Source organism: Oncorhynchus masou, chromosome 9, assembly GCF_036934945.1.
Source record: "Oncorhynchus masou masou isolate Uvic2021 chromosome 9, UVic_Omas_1.1, whole genome shotgun sequence".
Classification (NCBI taxonomy): Eukaryota; Metazoa; Chordata; class Actinopteri; order Salmoniformes; family Salmonidae; genus Oncorhynchus; species Oncorhynchus masou.
This window is the reverse complement of record NC_088220.1, coordinates 56,540,498-56,562,083: the sequence shown is the minus strand read 5'-3', so window position 1 is coordinate 56,562,083 and position 21,586 is coordinate 56,540,498. Positions and strand designations below refer to the sequence as shown.

General features: G+C 43.4%; 3 protein-coding genes and 1 pseudogene across 11 annotated transcripts in view; 3 read left to right on the top strand and 1 right to left on the bottom strand.

The window, feature by feature from the left end:
• Window positions 1-596, bottom strand: part of LOC135546293 (multiple epidermal growth factor-like domains protein 6) — a 111,201-nt pseudogene extending 110,605 nt beyond the window's left edge.
• A 4,150-nt stretch (window positions 597-4,746) lies between these two features.
• LOC135546292 (mitochondrial fission factor homolog B-like) lies at window positions 4,747-10,117 on the top strand. 5 transcript variants are annotated; one of them, XM_064974604.1, is made up of 8 exons: window positions 4,747-4,935; window positions 5,625-5,801; window positions 5,996-6,168; window positions 6,497-6,588; window positions 7,350-7,514; window positions 8,236-8,292; window positions 9,040-9,130; window positions 9,245-10,117. In XM_064974604.1, the coding sequence occupies exons 2-8, from the start codon at window positions 5,627-5,629 to the stop codon at window positions 9,374-9,376; spliced, it is 885 nt and encodes a 294-aa protein (XP_064830676.1). In that variant the 5' UTR covers window positions 4,747-4,935; window positions 5,625-5,626; the 3' UTR covers window positions 9,377-10,117. The 5 variants fall into 5 exon arrangements, with proteins under 5 accessions (XP_064830676.1, XP_064830674.1, XP_064830677.1 ...); XM_064974602.1 differs by having other exon boundaries at window positions 5,587-5,801; XM_064974605.1 differs by lacking the exon at window positions 7,350-7,514 and having other exon boundaries at window positions 5,587-5,801.
• Window positions 10,118-10,611: 494 nt separating this feature from the next.
• Window positions 10,612-13,380, top strand: LOC135546290 (large ribosomal subunit protein mL44-like). Its single transcript, XM_064974601.1, has 4 exons — window positions 10,612-10,827; window positions 11,829-12,297; window positions 12,424-12,602; window positions 12,819-13,380. Exons 1-4 carry the CDS (start codon window positions 10,652-10,654, stop codon window positions 12,991-12,993), a joined length of 999 nt encoding a protein of 332 aa, XP_064830673.1. The 5' UTR covers window positions 10,612-10,651; the 3' UTR covers window positions 12,994-13,380.
• A 1,949-nt stretch (window positions 13,381-15,329) lies between these two features.
• The window catches only part of LOC135546287 (arf-GAP domain and FG repeat-containing protein 1-like), a 26,195-nt gene continuing 19,938 nt past the window's right edge, over window positions 15,330-21,586 (top strand). For all 5 annotated transcript variants that reach the window (XM_064974598.1, XM_064974597.1, XM_064974596.1 and 2 more), the window contains exon 1: window positions 15,330-15,697. In XM_064974598.1, the coding sequence (XP_064830670.1) occupies window positions 15,531-15,697 (167 nt within the window). In that variant the 5' untranslated portion in view covers window positions 15,330-15,530. The remainder of the gene's footprint in view (window positions 15,698-21,586) is intronic.

Sequence of the window (21,586 nt, the reverse complement as noted above, 5' to 3'; positions counted from 1 at the left end):
GCAGTCAAAAAAGGCAAGAGTAAATTATACAGATATAACGTTTGTATCCAACAGTAGAAAACAGTGACAACAAAGCCTAATAACCATGATTAGAGGTTGTGGTTGATCCCTTTAACCAAAAGTAGGCCGGCCTATTGAAACATGCTGCAATAACACATTTCCATTGAAGAGCCGCAAATACCAAACGAAGCCTTTATTCATTTGACTATTTACAGACTCAAATGTTCATGTGTCACATGAAGGCTATAGTGTGCTCATGTATTAGATGATTCCACATAAAATAGTCGTGCAACTCTAAAGTCACTCACATGTCAGGTTGTAACTCCAGAGATGATGCGATGCGCGCGGTGTCCAGTGCTATCATACACCAAATTAAAATGTCCAAGAACATTGTTAATTCACACAGAGAAGACCACAAAGTAAAGAATGATGTGGTGATAGGTAAATATCTCCTATAGTCGCGTCAAATAATTATGTGCATCCTGTCTCTGACTGAAAACGCTCCGAAACAAGACTACAATGCTTCGTCTCCAGCCACAAGATTGTACCGTATCTGGAGAGCTCGAGAGAAGGTCTTGTTGTCCCTCAGTTTGCATCCCCCTTCACCGTATGGGCTCCATTCACAAGAGTGCCGGAGTACCACCCAGGACCACTAGAGGGTCCCTATCATTACTAATGAGATCCATCTCTACCAAGCTCTCCGCTACCTAGAGCTTTTCAACGGTGTATTTTAATCTATGAAAAGTGTAGCCTTTTGACTGGTTTGATTACTCATCCATTCGCGGCCTTTTTTTACGAGATTAAAAAAGTGTACCAACCCTAAGACTTTTGACACCTTCCTGCTATATTGTTTTTTTCTCTGGAACCGGTAGGCCTATTTTATAGTGGTTTGTTGGAGTTTGTTGACGTTTATTTTAGATCTCGTTGAGTTAGAAACAGCGACCTCCAGTGGTGTTATCGTGAATTTATTAATAGCTATGTATTACAGGAGACTGCCATTCTACGCAAATTTGCAGTTTTCTCATATGTTAATTCAAATGTAGGCTCACGGTACTGAGTGCAGAGTGGGACATTAATGGTTGTGTGTGTGTGTTTCTCTCTACATCCTGCACTTTCCCTTCTCTCTACTTCTTTCTCTCTGTTTTTCTCCCTCTTTCTTTCATCTTCTCCTTCAATCACTTCCACTCCACTTTCACTTTCTGCATCTCCTCTGCCTTCTCTTCCACATCTACTTTTATTTTGTAGAGGAAGAATAAGATTAACATCTCATCATCTCTCTTTTTTCATCATCTCTCCTGTTCCTGTAGTATTCTACCTTCTCTTATTCACATCCACTTTCAACCTTTCCACCGTCTTATTTTTCCTATCTAATTTCTCTTTCTCCTTTTCCAACTTTCCAACTTTCAACAATATTTCAGGTTTCTTGCTCTTCTTCTCAAGTTTCTCTTTCTGCCTATCCAGCCCCTTGTCTTTCAGCTCTTCCTACTCCCACTTCTTCTCCATCCTCCGGTTCTCCTTCTCCGCCACCTGTCTCTGCCTTGCCACCTTCTCCTTCCTCTATACCCCCTCCTTCCTCTTCTTCATTTCCTCCTTTGAGTTCTCCATTCCCTACCTCCTCCAACACATTCCCCTTTATTTCCTCCTCCATTCTTATGGATCTTCTCCAGCAGTTTGTGGAGCGTTTTCACAGTGTCTTCTATCATCCCTGTTGTCCAGGCCTCTGGCAGTCTCTATGGGGATGCCACAGGGTTCAATTCTTGGACAGACTCTCTTCTCTGTATACATCAATGATGTCGCTCTTGCTGCTGTTGAGTCTCTGATCCACCTCTACGCAGACGACACCATTCTGTATACTTCTGGCCCTTCTTTGGACACTGTGTTAGCAACCCTCCAGATGAGCTTCAATGCCATACAACTCTCCTTCCGTGGCCTCCAATGTCTCTTAAATACAAGTAAGACTAAATGCATGCTCTTCAACCGATCGCTGCCTGCACCTGCCCGCCCGTCCAGCATCACTACTCTGGACGGTTCAGACTTAGAATATGTGGACAACTATAAATACCTTGGTGTCTGGTTAGACTATAAACTCTCCTTTCAGACTCACATCAAACATCTCCAATCCAAAGTTAAATCTAGAATTCCTATTTCGCAACAAAGCATCCTTCACTCATGCTGCCAAACATACCCTTGTAAAACTGACCATCCTACCGATCCTCGACTTCGGCGATGTAATTTACAAAATAGCCTCCAATACCCTACTCAATAAATTGGATGCAGTCTATCACAGTGCATTTTACATTTACATTTAAGTCATTTAGCAGACGCTCTTATCCAGAGCGACTTACAAATTGGTGAATTCACCTTCTGACATCAGTGGAACAGCCACTTTACAATAGTGCATCTAAATCATTTAAGGGGGGGGGGGAGAAGGATTGCTTTATCCTATCCTAGGTATTCCTTGAAGAGGTGGGGTTTCAGGTGTCTCCGGAAGGTGGTGATTGACTCCGCTGTCCTGGCGTCGTGAGGGAGTTTGTTCCACCATTGGGGGGCCAGAGCAGCAAACAGTTTTGACTGGGCTGAGCGGGAACTGTACTTCCTCAGTGGTAGGGAGTGCCATCCGTTTTCTCAACAAAGCCACATATACTACCCACCACTGCGACCTGTACGCTCTCGTTGGCTGGCCCTCGCTTCATACTCGTCGCCAAACCCACTGGCTCCAGGTCATCTACAAGACCCTGCTAGGTAAAGTCCCCCCTTATCTCAGCTCGCTGGTCACCATAGCAGCACCCACCTGTAGCACGCGCTCCAGCAGGCATATCTCTCTGGTCACCCCCAAAACCAATTCTTCCTTTGGCCGCCTCTCCTTCCAGTTCTCTGCTACCAATGACTGGAACGAACAACAAAAATCTCTGAAACTGGAAACACTTATCTCCCTCACTAGCTTTAAGCACCAGCTGTCAGAGCAGCTCACAGATTACATAGCCCATCTATAATTTAGCCCAAACAACTACCTCTCCCCTTACTGTTTTTATTTATTTATTTTGCTCCTTTGCACCCCATTATTTCTATCTCTACTTTGCACATTCTTCCACTGCAAATCTACCATTCCAGTGTTTTACTTGCTATATTGTATTTACTTCGCCACCATGACCTTTTTTTTGCCTTTACCTCCCTTATCTCACCTCATTTGCTCACATTGTATATAGACTTATTTTTCTACTGTATTATTGACTGTATGTTTGTTTTACTCCATGTGAAACTCTGTGTTGTTGAATGTGTCAAACTGCTTTGCTATATCTTGGCCAGGTTGCAATTGTAAATGAGAACTTGTTCTCAACTTGCCTACCTGGTTAAATAAAGGTGAAATAAATTCAAATAAATTCAAATTAAAAAAGCAAGAATTTGATGCCGTCTGGTTTACTTAATATAAGGAATTTGAAATAATTTATACTTTTAATTTCGATACTTTTAGCAATTACATTTACTTTTGATACTTAAAGAAAAACTATAGACTTTTAGACTTTTACTCAAGTAGTATTTTACGGGGTCATGTGGACTCCCTTCAAATTAGTGGATTCGGCTATTTCAGCCACACCCGTTGCTGACAGGTGCATAAAATCGAACAGTCTTGCAATCTCCATAGACAAACATTAGCAGTAGAATGGACTGTACTGAAGAGCTCAGTGACTTTCAACTGTAAGTGCTGTTATTGTGAAGTGGAAATGTCTAGGAGCAACAACAGCTCAGTCTGCAAACTGGTAGGCCACATAAACTCACAGAACAGGACCGAGTGCTGAAGCGCAAAGTACGTACAAATCGTCTTTCCTCTGGAAGCAACATCAGCACAAGAATTGTTCGTCGGGCGCGTCATGAAATGGGTTTCCATGGCTGAGCAGCTGCACACAAGCCTACGATCACAATGCTCAATACCAAGCGTCTGCTGGAGTGGTGTAACGCTCGTTGCCATTGGACTCTGAAATTGTGGAAACAGGTTCTCTGAGTGATGAATCACGCTTTGCCATCTGGCAGTCCGACTGACAATCTGGGTTTGGCAAATGCTAGGAGAACGCTACCTGCCCCAATGCATAGTGACAACTGTAAAGTTAGGTGGAGGAGGAATAATGGTTTGGGGCTGTTTTTCATGGTTCGGGCTAGGCCCATTAGTTCTAAAGAAGGGAAATCTTAATGCTACAGTATAAAATGACATTGTAGACGATTCTGGGCTTCCAGCTTTGTGACAACAGTTTGGGGCAAGCCCTTTCCTGTTTCAGCATGACAATGCCCCATGCACAAAGCGAGGGCCATACAGATCGGTATGGAAGAAATTGACTGGCCTGCACAGAGACCTGACCTCAACCCCATGGAACACCTTTGGGATGAATGGGAACTCCGACTGCAAGCCAGGCCTAATAGCCCAACATCAGTGCCCAACCTCACTAATGCTCTTGTGGCTGAGTGGAAGCAAGTCCCTGCAGCAATATTCCAACATCTAGTGGAAAGCCTTCCCAGAAGAGTGGAGGCTGTTATAGCTGCAAAGGGGGGACCAACTCCATATTAATGCCCATTATTTTGAAATGAGATATTCGATGAGCATATGTCCACATACTTTTGGCCATGTAGTGTATCTTTACTTTTTCCCAAATATGACAATTGGGTAATTTTTCCAACACTGCAGAAATCATTACAACAGATATTATAATAGGTATTTTATTGTACCAAGAACAATAATTTTCATGTGACGTAAAACAACTTCCGCTTTGGGTCCCCATCCATTACTTTCGTTCAGGGCTGCAGTGTACATTGTTGTCCTTTTCAGCTTCCTGGAATCAACATATAAGGATGCTACATCATTTGTAATGCACTCTTGAATCTTCAGCTGGACCATATCCATTTTTGCACGTATATTTAATTGATGGGAGAAGAACAAACCAAAGGGTAAGGCCAGCTAGGTAGCTACCACTACCAGCTAGAAATTGAGCTAGCGTGCTAGTTAACTGCCTGTCATACCGACATTTCAAAGTATCTGGTCAGGCCGCAGTCAGTAGTTAGCTTGCTACTCGCTAAATACTATTTGGAATTGCATTTATGGGGCTTTATATGGGTAAACATTACAGACACTAAGCGCACCAACATATCTAGATAGCTAATTTAGCCAGCTTGATACCGAGACAGCTATTTTTTTGCTGATATTCCAGCCATCCAAGGTCTATTTTGGTTTCATTGGTGAAAATACTAGCTATTAGTAAGTGGTCCTCATTTGGAGAGTGGAGATACATTCAGGCCATTGATTCGGAGCTCCTTTTATCCTTATCACATGATAGCATCGCGAACATTCGTTATATTTTAATCCAATGACGAAGATCATCACCATCAAGGTTTCCTGGGGTATAGGTAGTTAAAAATAAGCCTATATGTGGCTACATGGATAAGCATTTTATTTTTGCGCCTCTTCTCTTAATACATAAACTGAAACTTGCTTTTCGTTGTATTATTGTTGTGAAGGGGAATCCCACACTATGTTGTGTAACCAGTTAGTTGGGTTTGCTGATATTGAAAGTAAATGATGCTTTTAAAAATATTTTTCAGCCAAATGAACGAAGCAGCATTCCCCTCTCCCACTGCAGAGATGGCGGAGATGAACCGCATCCACTACGAGCTGGAGTACACCGAGGGCATCAGCCAGCGCATGAGGATTCCAGAGATGCTCAAAATTGGCCCCTATGGTCATGACAACCCCGAGGCAGGCTCACATGACCTGCACAACGTCATGATGCAGGTCCCAGAGAGGATCGTAATGTCAGGTAGCCACATTGGTCCTCCACAGGGTCTCTGTAGTGTTGATACTCGTGGACTATGTTCATAAGGCTCAAAATCGATGATGTTCTCCCAGACACGAGTTTCATTTTCCATTGCAAACTGTTTTAGGTTTCAAGTCTTAATAAACATAACCCTGTATTGGCCCTTATGTGACACCCCTCCTGCATGCTCTTCTCAGGAGACAGTGAGGACTCTCAGTTCCCCAGGCCCAGAGACCTGGACTTGATCCAGTCCACCCCGCTAGAGAGCCTGTCCCTGAAGACCCCACCTCGGGTCCTCACCCTCAACGAGCGGCCGCTGGACTTCATGGAAATGGAGCGCAGTGCAGCCCCAGCCCAGCCCAGTGAGGAGGTAGTGGAGGCTGGAGAGTCTAGAGATGAACAGAGAAAGTACTGATGGGTTGATGTGATGGACCAGGGCAGGCATGTGTGAACAAGCGGTATCAAACCCTGGTCACCCAAGCAACTCAAGACTGCTAGCCCTTTGAGCTAAAGCTTGGACATTAGTTATTTGAGCTTACACAAATGTTCAGATCTCTGGCATGGCCATTTGTCTTGTGATCTTAGTTCACAGAACCACATCCTCTACACTGAATGTGGAGTTTATTTGAATGTGAAGGCAAAGTCAGTATTTTACAGGAAGAGGATATTAGTATTTAACTGTTCTCCCCTTCTCATAGGTGCGTTTGCAAGGGCGGTTGCGGCGGGAACGTTCAGCCAGCGAGAACACCACTGTCCGTCACAATGGCCAGATTGCCAGAAACGATTCAACGTAAGTAGCCTATCAACTGTGGTCCACACCCCAGTAGTGCCATGCACAATCCACCACCACCACACCCCTCTTTTCTTCTGGAAGCCTGTCCTTTTCCTCCCATCTGTCCAGTGGTTTTCCCCTGTCTGCTGACCTGTTTGTCCATCTCTCTCTGTTTGTTGTGATAAAGACTTGGCTGTAGTTGGGTGTCTGTATCTCAACGGTGTTGTTGCTCAGTCTGTAGCCTGTTTGGTTGGAACCTGTCTTTGGGTCTGCACCCAGTGCTGTTGCAATGCTGTGTCACTGTGAAGGTAGTGTAGTTTCCTCCTGTCCTGAGCATGGTACTAATGGTGCTCTTAATTCTCTTCACTATTAACATATTAATATATTATACTGTACCAGGGAGAGGCACCTTACAGTAAACTTGGCATAGAGCCATTTAATTTGTGCAAAGCTTATTTCACTATATAAAGTCCTTTGGGATCCTCTTTTGTTCAGAGAATCTTTGTGGGGGATGATTCATTGGGACCTTTAATTAGGACCTTTCCATACTTTTGTTTCTGCATCTCCCTTCCTGGTAGAGGGTTAGGTATAGTTCAATGGTGCACTAGTATGATCTGTTTGGCATCACCCCATCAGTACCATCTGTCACTCTTTGGTGGCTGTTATCTCTGCTCAGTGAGTAAAGTGCAGATGGTCTTTCTCCCCTCCCTCTTATTCACTCTCTCGCTCTCTCTCTGCTCTGTTTTCTCTGGCTTGGCCACTCATGTTGGTGGGGGCAGTGTGACCCCGTTGCCCCCAGCCCCTCTCCGCGTCTTCCCCCCTCTCGCCATGGCCGAGGACGAACAGAACCTGTACAGCGCTAGCGGCGTTCTCTCTTTCATCCAGTCCACCACGCGCCGGGCCTACCAGCAGGTCTTGGAGGTTCTGGACGAAAACCACCGCAGGTGATCCAATGACCCCTCTTAAGGTCATCTCTAGGCTGACCTCTCCAACTCTGCTCACCGTGCAGAGATTAACCCAGTACAATTGTATTCATTCTCTCTGAGGCAATGAAGTCCCTGCTGTTGTCTCTTTCATGTGGACAGGGTCATCAAATCTCGGCTATTTGGACAATTTATAAAATCTACGATAATTGAATTTGGATATTTGCTCGATGAACAAAATGATTTTTTCTTGGCCATATTTTGATCATTTATTTTGGGGCAATGGGTAGGAAACACCTGGTCATTTCTAACATTCAGTAACACTATTAATATGTCATGATGTATATTTATCATTTCAAATCAAGATTGACTTTGCTTGATGTGCTGTTATCGAGCTGTGATAGGAGAGTAGTGTGTAGATCTCAGTCATATTTTCATTGAAAACAGTTTTAAGTTGGTCTTCTTCTTGCTCTATCCATGTGTTGTAAGGCCATTATCAAGCATTGTCAACAGCCAACCTATAGAGTGACGTCTATTGTCTACTCTGAGGAGAAGTTAGTGTTTTGGAGATTAATATATTGGCAGTCTTACAGAGGTCTGTTTTACACTGCATGATCGAAGTCATGAGACCTGAGTGAATGTGAGAGACTTTGGGATTGTAAATGTGAGACTGTACTTTGGTGTGCTGCTCCATCTCTTTCTATTGCTTCCTCTCTCCCTTCCCTGTTTCTGCCCTCTTCAGCAAGCCGTCACTGCGAGGGGGGTCTGCCTCAACCTCTAACCCCCTGCATGAATCCAGGTAACTCCACCTGGCACGTAGACTTCACTCCTCTCTTTCTTCCTTTTTCCTCCTCTCTCTTTCCTTTCATAATATAGGCCCCTCATACTCAACTCTGGACCCTTTTTTTATTTGTTATTTTTAACATTTATTTAACGTCAAATCAGTTAAGAACAAATTCTTATTTACAATGACGGTCTAAGAACAGTGGGTTAACTGCCTTGTTCAGAAGCAGAACGACATATTTTTACCTTGTTATCTCGGGGATTCGATCTAGCAACCTTTCGGTTACTGGCCCAATGCTCTAACCACTAGGCTACCTCTTCAGCAAGCCAGTTCCACGCCATTTTTTTTTCATTGTGCCCCCTAATCAGGAAATTATTTAGACATGGAACATCAGGTGTGTACAGATCATGATCAGGTGGAACAGAACCAGCAGGCTCCGGACCTTGTAGGGTCAGAGTTGAATACCCCTGATATAGGCTGTAGTTATTGTCAGAGGATGAGTGTTATTGCTGTCAATGTTTCAAGTTTCCAATATTTGTTGAAAAGATAGTTGGGTAATGAGTAATGCCGGTCTATTGAACTATTGTCAATGTGTTGTGAATTTATTTATAATAGAAATACATTAACAATAGTTCAATCATTGATCATTAAGCTGAGAACTTCAATGTCATATTATGATCAATGATCAGAAATATCATCTTGCCTGATCCATGATAGAAATGGTTAACCAGGATGTGTTTGGTCTATTTCTCTTCACCAAAGGCTTAACCTGGCCACTCTAGACACTACTCTGGATGTTTCCATGGCTCCTGATGACATGGCTGTCGTAGATGCAGCATCGCTTCGACGTCAGGTCTGCTCCTAATACGTCTTGACTGTACTTCTACGGAAGGTATATCATTTAGCGGTTTTGTTTTGGCTATATTGGTTGGTGGTGTTGATGTGATTGTCATTGGTGTGCCTGTAGATCATCAAGCTGAACCGGAGGCTCCAGCTCATAGAAGAGGAGAACAAGGAGAGGGCCAAGCGTGAGATGATCATGTACTCCGTCACCGTAGCCTTCTGGCTTATCAACAGCTGGGTTTGGTTCCGCCGCTAGAACCCTTTCCTCGGATCCACTGTCAGAGAGTGGAGAACATAGCCTCTCCTCTTCTATGTTTCAAATGGTAGAAAAATGTACTCTCTGCATTTAGCCACAGTGCTGGACAGCCTTGCTCTTGGGCAATGGGATGTTTGATTTCATTTTATTGTATACATGTACTTGTAATTATTTTTTACAATGCTATATTTTTTTTTTGCTTAAGAATCAAAGAATGACTCGGCTGTAAATATTCCTTCATGTTACTCAGTTGTTATCATTGCTCCTGAGGTATTTCCAACAGATAAGAGGTCTAAAGAAAATGAAATCATAAGCCACGGTGGAGACGCATCGAAATGGGTTCAATATTTATTGGGAATTGGAATGATGTGAAAAGATAAAAAAATAAATATATTGTGAAGCACTGCTGTTATATTGTAAGATAATACATAATGTTAAATTGACTCATGGTTTTAATTGCTGTATAGTACTGCAAGGAAATATAAAGTCGCACTGTTGCTATTACACCATTCATTATGTTATTATTATTTATTCATTATGTATGGCCCATATCCACCAAGTCATAAGCATGATATGCTTTTTCTCATATTTTATCTTCATTTACTACCTTTTTTTTTTATCAAGAACTTTCTGGCTGAAGCACAATGTTATCAAATTGGTTGTAGTTTTCAGTTGTAATGTACCAGCATATTATGCTGAGAGTCATGCAATTTTATTGGAATAAATGACAAAATAGCTCATTTGGATGTTTGAGTATAGTTATATTAGTTGTTACCAGTATTAATTAGCAGTGTTGGGGAAGCTACTCTGAAAATATAGTTGACCAATTACTTCACACTGAAAGAAGTTAAACTACACTAAAGTTACCCGTAAGAAAAATATAGCTTTTCTAAAGTGACTTAGGAAAAAGTAGTTTACTACGTCTAAACTACTTCATGAACGATTCTCACATCTAAATCTGAAATGTCATAGACTAAAATTTGCATGAACAGATCACCCTGTCATCAGATGTAAACAGAATGTGTCATTTAGCCTATTAAATACAGTCATTTAGCCTATAAAAACATCAAGCTACTGCTAAATCTAATGAAATTACTAGTTGAACTAAATGTAGGTCATTACTCCCTGCATAACATTGTTAATTAGTATTAAGTATATTGTTATTACTATGTTATTACAACGTAAAATGGAACCGTTTATAATTTGGAACTAATTTGGCGCTTTATGGTTGCTTTCCGGAAGGTTTTCATAGTCACACACCATCAGAAAACTGTCATGGCGTCTGGATACATTGTAAATCGTGGTGTGCTAACATTTGGAATTCACTATCAGCATGTTTGTAGAAATGTACTCCTTACACATACCCGAGAGAAGAAGCGATGGATGAAAGCATATACTCTTTTGATGGAAAGAAAGTTGAAGATAGAAGGGCCTCCACCACCTAAGCCACGGTATGTAAAATGCTAGCTTAGTAAGGTAACGTTATCTTGGCATCATAGGGGTCAAGGCCATTGGTGTTCATGGTTAGCTTGATAAGAAAGTTGGCATAAATAGGATGCAGAATTCAACCATTTTGTGTAAAATCCAGTGCACCTGTTCGTTATCTAATGCAATGCGTCCCCGCAGGAGACCTAATGGTAGGCCGTCATTGTAAATAACAATTTGTTATTGAGTTCTTAATTTTTATTTAACTAGGTAAATCAGTTATCTTAATAGGATCAATTTTATAATCGATTGGACTTGGGCTATAGAATCTGGAGCAATTAACAATAAATACGGAAATTAGCTGGCTAGTCAATATAGAACAGACTACACTACATGAAAAAAAAGTATATGGACACCTGCTCGTCGAACATGTTATTCCAAAATCATGGCCATTAATATGACATGCCTAGTTAAATAAAGTAAAAAATAAACAAAAAAGTGCAGCGTGATTCACTCCAGGGAACACGTTTCCACTGCTCCAGAGTCCAATGGCAGCGAACTTTACACCACTCCAACCAACGCTTTGCATTGTGCATGGTGAACTTAGGCTTGTGTGCGGCTGCTTGGCCATGAAACCCATTTCATGAAGCTCCAGGCAAACCGTTCTTGTGCTGACGTTGCTTCCAGAGGCAGTTTGGAACTCAGTAGTGAGTGTTGAAACCGAGGACAGATGATTTTTACACGCTTCAGCACTCGCAGGTCCCGTTCTGTGAGCTGTGTGGCCTACCACTTTGCGGCTGAGCCGTTGTTGCTCCTAGTCATTGCCACTTCACAATAACAGCACATACATTTGACCGAGGCGTTGAAAGTCTCTGAGCTCTTTAGTAAGGCCATTTTACCACCAATGTTTGTCTGTAGAGATTGTATGGCTGTGTGCTCAAGTTTATACACCTGTCAGTATCTTAGCTACATACTGATTGCATGTACCGTGATCTTCGTTATGAATTTCCCTATTTCTGTCTCCTAGTGCTCAAAAACCTAACTGGGACTATCATGCCGAAGTCCAGGCATTCAGCAGCCGCCTTAAAGAAAGTTTCTCCCCGGAGCTCCTGAAGACAGCCTTTGTGAACCCCTGTTACATTCAGTCAGAGCAAGAGAGGAGGCAGGCACTCGGCGTGGACTCTGAAATGGCCGCTCTGGTCCTGGGGGACAACATTCAGCTGCACAGCCAGGGCTTGGAGTTCACCAAGAGCTTCTTGTCTGACTGGTGCAGGGCTAGCTTCCCTAGCCTGCCCAGCATGGGAGTGGTCGCCATTGTCGCGCACCTGACCAGTCATCCAGTCGTGTGCCTTGTGGCGCGGAACCTTGCCATTGAGGACCTAACTATGAGTGCTCAATTCCCTGTCCCTGATGAAGTATTGCACAGTACGTTCCTTGCTGTGATTGGAGCACTCCATGAGAGCAGTGGAGCTGAGCGAGCAGGACTTTTCCTTCGGGTAAGAAGATTCTTACAACTTTCAACACTCATCTCAACAGTCATGATTAATCATCTCAAATTTACATTAGTTTGTTTGTGTAGCTGAAGATGATCACACCTCCCATGCCCTATTCTCTCCTTTCAGGATTTCCTGGTCACTCAGCTGGTAGGGAAAGACCTGTTTGAGATGTGGTCGGTGGTAAACCCAATGGGGCTGCTGGTGGAGGAGTTGTCCAAGAGGAACATGGCCCTCCCAGAGCCTCGCCTCACCAGGTCGGCCGGCGCCGGCACTGTGCTCCCACTCTACTTTGTAGGGCTGTACAGGTATGCCTCGCTGGTCACTTCCATCAGTACACCTCCTGATAAAGCCAGGAGATTTTCCTGACCAGGAATACGCTGTGTCCCAGGACTGAAAGTGTTTTTTTCTGGTCAGGACAAACTCTTTGCATTACTTATGGAGTATGTGTGAGGTATGTGGTAGTGTTCTGTCGGTGCTTATTTGTTTGTTGATCATGTTACTGAGTGAGTATGTGTCCTCAGTGATAAGAAGCTCCTTGCCGAGGCTCCAGGGGAGACCGTTCTGGCTGCGGAGGAGGAGGCGGCACGCGTGGCCCTGAGGAAACTCTATGGCTACACTGAGAACCGGAGACCCTGTGACTTCTCTGCAGCGGAGCAGCCTCAGGTTCCTGGCCTCCAATCCTTCAGCAGCAGCTAAATGACGTCACCACAAGCACTACAATGTCTTCCATCAGTTGATGACAGCTCTTGACACAACAGAGGGTCAAAGTCAAGCGGTTCCCTTAGCCTATCAGGACCAACCTCTGACAGACTCATACCTACAAACAGGAATTTACCCTCCAAACTATGTGGTCTCATTAGCCTTGCAATTAGAGGACTGTCCTTGGGCAAAATATTGTTTTTTTGTGTAATAGATTATTGATCTAAAAGCAAAATGTTTCATGTCCATAATAAATCTGTATCCCTGAGCACATCTCTTCAAAGAAAGTGTATCATACCATCTTTGGTTTCTCCTTGTCTGCTTATTATTAGGTGTTATTTATTGATGTATGACATTAGTCTGCTCTATAAAAAACATGGTTTAGCAATGTGTAAAGTGTCTGGATTGATTTCACAAGAGCAGAATCCAAGACACTAAGTTGGCAAGTCATTTTTGGCTAGTCAGGATCACCTGCTGTGATTGGTTGCCAGGACAATGTCTCTGACATCCATAGTGGGAGATGTGGCTCCCTCCTTTATCCTCCGCAAATGCCACGGCAACCAATCGGCAGAACTTGGGGTGAGAACTCGGCTTGAGTGTCTGGCCTGGTTTATTAAATCTGTATTTTACTTTAAAAAGTGACGCCAGTATAGACACCCGTTTTAGCACTTTGCAAATGCACTTTTGTGCATTTATTTGCACAGTATGGGAACAACTGGATAATTGCTATAGAACTGAACTGGGTAACTTTTACATCAAATTACTTTTACATAGAGTATTTGTATTCTGTAATTCATCTTTGTTTCAAATTAAGTATTTTATCTGTAGTGATTGCAGGCAAAACTTAGCATGGCTGAACAGTGGGTGTGAAATATGCACTTGTTTCACTCTCCATCTGGTCCACTTCATGCCAACTGTGCTATCCTCCCTCCCTGGTCCCTCAGCATTGGCAGCAGAACCTGTCGGCCTAGCTGCATTCTTTCTCATCAATTCTTTATTGAAGCTGTCATTTTGCCTTTAGGGGGAGAATTTCTGCAGGCAGAAAGTGTAGGCCAGCCCTAATAGGCCTACATTTTACTATATTAATCACTAGGATCACAGAGCAGGGTAGAAAGGGTTACATCCTCCTCATTCATGTCCATTTGTATTTTGTCTTAAAATTGACATTGGATTCTGCACTTATTTTTCTGCGCTGATACATTTGTGTTGATAGACTGACGTTTCTTGACCCGTATTCAAAAAGCATCTCAATGTAGGAGTGCTAATCTAGGTTTTGCCTTTTGAATCATAATGAATAAGAGGGGCAACCTGATCCTGGATCGGCACCCCTATTGTGAGATGCTTTATGAATACAGGCCCACTACTCTTGACCTATGTTAAGCCAGTGTCCTCCAAGGTAAGTTGTCAAAACAGATCTTCTCTCAGGTGTAGGCTACGCAGTGGGACCGAGTCATCCTTGGAGTTCCATGAAACAGCACTTGTTTTTAAACAGTAGGAGCCATGAATGTGAAGCAGTCACTCACATGGGGCATGCAAGCACAACAGCCTTTTCATTTACTATCAATGCAGTAGCCCATCACACTGTATGTACCCCAACATTATGTGCTGATTTTTGTCTGAATGATAAGAAAACCAGTGAGAATAGCATACTCTCAAATTGTGTTCCACCACTAATAAATAAGCAATTTACGATCATTGAAATCTATAACACATCGTCGCCTAAGGTACAGTAGGTGACATACAAATCTTCTGCACATCTCTGACATCTACAAATCTTCTACACATATCTGACATCTTCTATTCCAGGGATAATCAACTAGATTCAGCCGCCGATTCTTTTGTTGAGGAGATGGTCGGGGGCTGGAACATAATTTCAAATAATTTGTAGACTGCAAATTGACCGCAAGAAGCCCAAAGAGATATAATGTTAGACTAAAACAATCACTTCAAACCTTGCTTACGTTTGTTTATGATCACGTGTCTCTCTATTATGCGTGGGAATACTTGGGAACTGATTTCTTAAATTAAAATCACTTGGAGCTGATTTCCTGTTTTTACAGTATTTTATGTCCCACAATGTAAATGAAAAAAAATGTTTTTTTTTCTTTTCTCAGAAGACTTACGGAGCAAAATAAAACCACCTCCGTGCCAAATTATATTCTAACTATTATATTCAAATTCTTGTTCCAATTAATGATAGACTAATAATATATTTACATCTAGAAACGTTTGAGATGAGAGGGGTGTTTCCTCTTGGTATCATGAAAAGGAAAGTGCCAGGAATTAGGCCACATGAAATGATAAGCGTCAATCCGTTGGGTGGCGCTGGTAAACCCATTGAAATCAGGAGCGTGCAGTGCGTGACTCTCCTCTCTTGACTAAAACGCCTCCTGTTCAGCCGACAGTCACTCTTCTTTTCAGAGTAGGCACTTTTCCTTTCAGAGTAGGTACCCGTTTAGCAGCAAAAGCTTTTCCGTTACCTGCAATTCCCCATCCTTCCCTGGTTTTGTTTCCTTCCACTATTTGTCACAGTCATGGCGGCGAGTGCGAAAAGAAAGCAGGAGGAGAAACACCTGAAGATGCTGAGAGAAATGACGAGTTTGCCTCCTAACAGAAAGTGCTTTGACTGCGATCAGCGCGGCCCAACCTATGCCAACATGACGGTGGGGTCTTTCGTCTGCACCTCCTGCTCTGGCATACTGTAAGTATAAATGTGATTGGATGAGTGACCTTTTCATTCCGCGTTGACAGGCCGCATTCGGGATGCTAACTACCTAGTTACTTGCTAGCTAACCGTTAGCTAAGTAGTTAGCTATAATCCATTCCCCCCTGTCTCTTTCCACTTCGAGCTGAAATTGTCTTGTGGGTTGGGTGTCTGCTGTGCTAGCTATAGCTAGCTAAATACGTTTAGATATATTTCATTAATCTGACTTTATCTAGTACAAGAATATGATAGTTCGCTATATAACCAGATACAGTTAACATATCTTCGCCACCAGCGAGCTTAGTAGCCTAACTAGCTAGCCACATACTGTAACGGCAATTTACCAGTACAGTAGTTAGCTACAGAAGCTCATGTTAGCTGGACCAAATCAATTAACGCGTGAATCAGTTTAGTTAGCTACTGTACCTAACTAAATTGTAAAATGCTACATGTGAAGGTATCTAGGCGAGAAGCCAGACTGGGATGGGTGTGTTGAGCGAGTTTGAGATGTGTGGACAAGATGAGTATCATTTAAAAAAACGTGTCACCTGCGGCAGTTTTCACACTGCAACCTGGACTCAGGAGTAGATGTAACATAGTCAACGAAAATAGTCAACGAAAATCCGGGAGACCTAATTAGTATATGTTTCATTCGTATGCAGGGCTATACACTGACCTTTTTTACAAGGAGCACATGTGCGCCTAAATTGAAAAATGTAGACGCACACAGAAATGTAGGTAGCCAGGGAACCAAAACAGCAGAGAAGTTGAGCCTCATGCTTCAATGCTCTTAGTAGTTTTGTTATATATTTTTATTTATTTAACCATTATTTAACTTGGCAAGTCAGTTAAGAACACATTCTTATTTACATTGACAGCCTAGGAACAGTGGGTTAACTGCCTTGTTCAGGGGCAGAACGACAGATTTTTACCTTGTCAGCTTGGGGATTCGATCTAGCAACATTTCAGTTACTGGCCCAACGTCCACTATGCTTTTTACTTCCTGCATCTAAGTCATATTGCTGAGTCTATTTAAATAAAAATTCCACCCGAAAACCATCCTTTGGTATTTGTTTCATTAGTCCATTGTTTATATAGTCCCACCCAGAAAAACAGCTGGATGAGGCGTTTTGCATCATATGGGGCTAAATGTATCAATACTGGTTGTATTTCTGTATTTTGAAGGATATATATCTTGAAAACTTGATTGTGATATGCAAAACATTTAGGGACTATATCAACAATGGACTAGTGAAACAAATACCAAAATATATATTTTTTTGCTGGAGATTAACCTTCTATCTTATGTAACCATAACAAAGGTAACATATTATACTAATTTCAGTGTCCCAGATTTTGGTTTACTATGTTACGTCTAGTCTGAGAGTAGCCTGCACATGAGCCAGCTAACTTTTCTCCTCGGGTGGCTAGCTAGAGTTTTTTTTTTTTTTTTTCGCCCACCACACAGCTTTTTTTTTGGTCCACCACCCAACTAGCTATCAAGCCAGGCAAAGTTGACCATATTAAAACAAGCGTCATCTACCAAGCTATGCAGTTCATAGGGGCAACTCAATTTCAAAATGGCATTTGACTATTTAACATTACAGTATTTCTGTGATGCAAGGTTGATGCTGTACCTCTGGCTTGTACGGTTGTGTAACCAAGCATCTGTATAGTTTGGGATTTGAGGATTAGTGGGACCGAAGCTGTGCTTTTCTCATTCCTACTCGCAACAAAATAATGCAATCTCAATTAAATGTCAAATACTGTTGAGGAAATGCATTTTAAAAGATCTGTGGGGAAAATAACATCACACAGGCAGAGAATAAAACAAGAGAATTTTCTAGATTTGTATGTGCCACACGGCTATTTCATGTCAACCTGACCTTGTTTGTTCAGAATCTGGCAATGCCTGGTGATTGAATGCCTGGTAACAAATGACTTGTTACATATCTCAAACAGAGGACGTCATTGGTGACGAGGTAAAAATCTGTCGTTCTGCCCCTGAGAAAGGCAGTTAACCCAGTGTTTGCGGGCGCCGAAGACGTGGATGTTGATTATGGCATCCCCCCGCACCTCTTTGATTCAGAGGGGATGGGTTAAATGCGGAAGACACATTTCAGTTGAATGCATTCAGTTGTACAACTGACTGGGTATCCCCTTTCCCTTTAATCATTTGCTGCTTTGCAGCTAGGTTGAAGAACATCAGGTGTCTTCAACAGCATCAAGCTTGTTTTCGCCATTGAAGGAATTCCTGCAGACATGCCAATGAGATGAAAATGACCCTAGCCCTCCCTGGTTTGCTAGCCTATAATATTCTTTAGTAGATCTATATGACGTAGTTATGCTCATCTTTTCATTATCACTTGAAGAACATCTTTCCTCTCAAGTCTTTGGGGGATTTCAGTTTTCACTCTTTCTTACACTTAGGCCTGAAACCACCCATGTTGTGCTAGTCAGTACATTCAGCGATCTTTCACTATTATCAGTTTGTCTATGAGATTTGCTGTAGCCATTCCTCCCAGGCCACCACTGTTTGCCGAGCCCTTTGTGGAGACACTTGTGTAACCTTGTTCAGAAAGAAACACAACCACATTGCCTGTTAATTCAATAAGTTGTTCATTGTAATGTCCTGATTACTTAATCAATGCTGCCCGGTGAGACGCCAGTCGCCGGGCTTAGCTTTCCTACCCTCAATGCCTCACTGAGGTCAACCTGTCATGGTCCATTAGAGGGTAATGGTTAGCTTAATAAAGGCAGAAAAGGTGAAGTGTGTGTGTGTCCCTCCCTGACTCTCTTATTAAGTCCTTCATAGCTCCGTAAAGAGGTAGGGGAACTGAGACTGACTCGGCAGCTTCCCAGTCTGGTGTTAGGGTGCACCTGTCTCCGTGTTAGGTTTTCCCCGTCAGAATTGTTCTCCTGCACCACAACCCTTTTCTCTTATGATACACACTGGATCAGTTTTAGGTGTGTATTTGCATCATGAGGTCTAGCCTAAATGCTACTATCTGGGCGGGCAGTGTTTATCATGTCTTAGTTTTGGCAGCTAAGGGGGGAGGGGTGGGGGGGTGCGCTTCGACTGTGAGAACACTGTGTGATAATCATTGCAGATGGACAGAGTTTGGCCCTTCTCTCTCATCTCTGTAATGGTTCTGCAGGGATTCCTCTGTGAATTTCCCTGTGGTGCTGTAGTATTAAACTTTGATGTGGGATAATGGAATTATTTTCTAAGCTCAGACACACAGGCTCCTCTGAATAGGTTCACACTGTCTCCGACTGTGTAATGTGAAAAAGAAGATGGTAGCCAAACTGTAAAGTGTATGCTACCTAGACTTTACCCTACCAAACGTAGGCCTATAGGCTAGCCATATCAGATAGGTTATTCATATGTAGTCTAGCTAGTGGTCGACACCTTGTTCCAATGTAATAACACAGTAGCTAGGTGGTCATCTTTAGTACTGCCGGGATTATATTTGGTTTCCCAGCAGAACAATCACCTCACTGACCTATCCTCCTTTCTGCTGATCAGGCGATCCATTTTACTTATGCGGTGAATCTTGAGTCTTGTGCAAATCTTTCTTGGCAGGACTGAGCGACTGCCATGTTGTTGAGCTAGAGAGACGTGTGGGACTCAGGGGAAAGGACTGCTTTGCTGTCTGCCTCTTGGTACTGTATGTATGCAGGAAGCCTGGTGTGATTCTAGTGTGGGGAAGTGGTGGCATGGTCCTTTGGCCCTGTTTCGCAACATCAGCAGCAAGCAGGGTAGTTAAATAGGAAGTGGAAAAATGCAGGAAGTTGCGAATTGACTTCAGCTAGGGTAGAGGAGGTTAGCACTGACTGAGAGACATCAAATTACTGTATGCGGGTCAATTTCCCTTCCCCAGATTAGTATTTCTCTTGGAAAACACTTTCAGTGGGGACTCTGCGTTGAGGAAGCATTTTAGTCCAGCAGTAGGCTTATTCTGGGTCTAAGAAACTGCCCCATTGTGTTCTTTGAGACCCATTTGTGCTTGGCGACTTATACAGACACAGACTAATCATAGTGTTACAAGCTCCTGGTTTAGGCCTATAATTTAAGGATGTGTGTGTTTGTATTTTTTATAGGATAGCTCTTAGTGCTGCTGGCATGTCTGTCTGTCCTTCCCACACCCTGAAGAGGAATCTGAGGGAAATGTGATCAGTTTCACACCCATCCTCCTGAGCTCTGTCTCTTTATTGACCCCTTCCCTTCTACAGTAACCTACCTTAAAGACCCCCCTCACTATTTCAATGCCCATTCATGGGACTCTCTTTTACTTCTGTTGATCCTAATGCCTTTTGATTTGGTTTGAGATTAATAGTTGGTTTTTGGTCTTGTCTTCTTGTCATCGATTTGAGTCGTTAACTAGGCCAGTTAGTTAGGCTAACTCTTTTGAGTCGTTAACTAGGCCAGTTAGTTAGGCTAACTGATTTGAGTAGTTATTAATTAAGCCAGTTAGCTAACTGCTTGCCTACTTGTCAGGGGTTCAGAGCCAGGGCCTCCCCCCCTCGCCTGTGGCTTGTTTAATGGGTGGGGTTGGAATCTACTGTGTAAACACATTCCATATGAAGGTGGAGAGGCTTTCCCCAGGAGGAACACTATGTTTGTTGTAGAGGTTTCCTTACAGTAGGAAGTTATTTTCTGACCATGTGACTTGACCAGGAAAACCTCAGACCTATTTGAATTTTAGTAAAAACTCCAGAGCCCAACCATAGTTTATGGTGACCTGAATCAAGATGACTGACCCTTGTGTTCTTGTAAGCATTGAATGAATGCTGAACAGTGCTGACGGACACCATGTTATCATCTACAGGGTCATCTGTTGGCTTTGGCGAAGAAGTGTGTGTGTCTGAGTATTACAGAGGCGTTGGCTGGTGAGGATGCTGCATAGATTGCCTCTGCTGGGATATGGGTTCAGCGCTCTCTGTCCCTCTCTGTCTCTGTCCCTGTCCCTCTCTGTCTCTGTCCCTCTCTGTCTCTGTCGGTCTGTCCCCCTCTGTCTCTGTCGGTCTGTCCCCCTCTGTCTCTGTCGGTCTGTCCCCCTCTGTCTCTGTCGGTCTGTCCCCCTCTGTCTCTGTCGGTCTGTCCCCCTCTGTCTCTGTCGGTCTGTCCCCCTCTGTCTCTGTCGGTCTGTCCCCCTCTGTCTCTGTCGGTCTGTCCCCCTCTGTCTCTCTCGGTCTGTCCCCCTCTGTCTCTCTCGGTCTGTCCCCCTCTGTCTCTCTCGGTCTGTCCCCCTCTGTCCCTCTAGGTCTGTCCCTCTCGGTCTGTCCCCCTCTGCCTCTCTCGGTCTGTCCCCCTCTGCCTCTCTCGGTCTGTCCCCCTCTGCCTCTCTCGGTCTGTGCCTCTCTCGGTCTGTCCCCCTCTGCCTCTCTCGGTCTGTCCCCCTCTGCCTCTCTCGGTCTGTCCCCCTCTGTCCCGCTCTGTCTGTCTTTGTCCTTCTCTGTCTGTCTCTCATCCTGGAGGAGTCCGTATGCTAAGCGCTTCCCTGCTGGGTGTTTCCGCTCTCTGTACACATACTGTGTGAGAGAATTGTGTGAACATTTGACAATACCACTGGGTATGCAAATCAACTGGGTTTCACTGTAACCACGTACACACACTCAGTGATTACAAAGTGTCTGAATTGTTCAATTGTGGTGTGATGCCATCCTTTTTCAGAGCTGGAGGGGTTTGGAACTCTCTCCCAGTATCTGACCTACTTTCCTCCTCATGAGACTGAACTGATCCTTCATATGCCCCCCCCCCACCCCTCCCCCTCCACCCCACACACACACACACAGAGTCAAACACTCACTTCGCCCTCATGGTTGGCTAACTGGCCGGTCTTAGCTCGAGAGAGAAGGTTGAAAAGTCAAATGTTCCCTGCA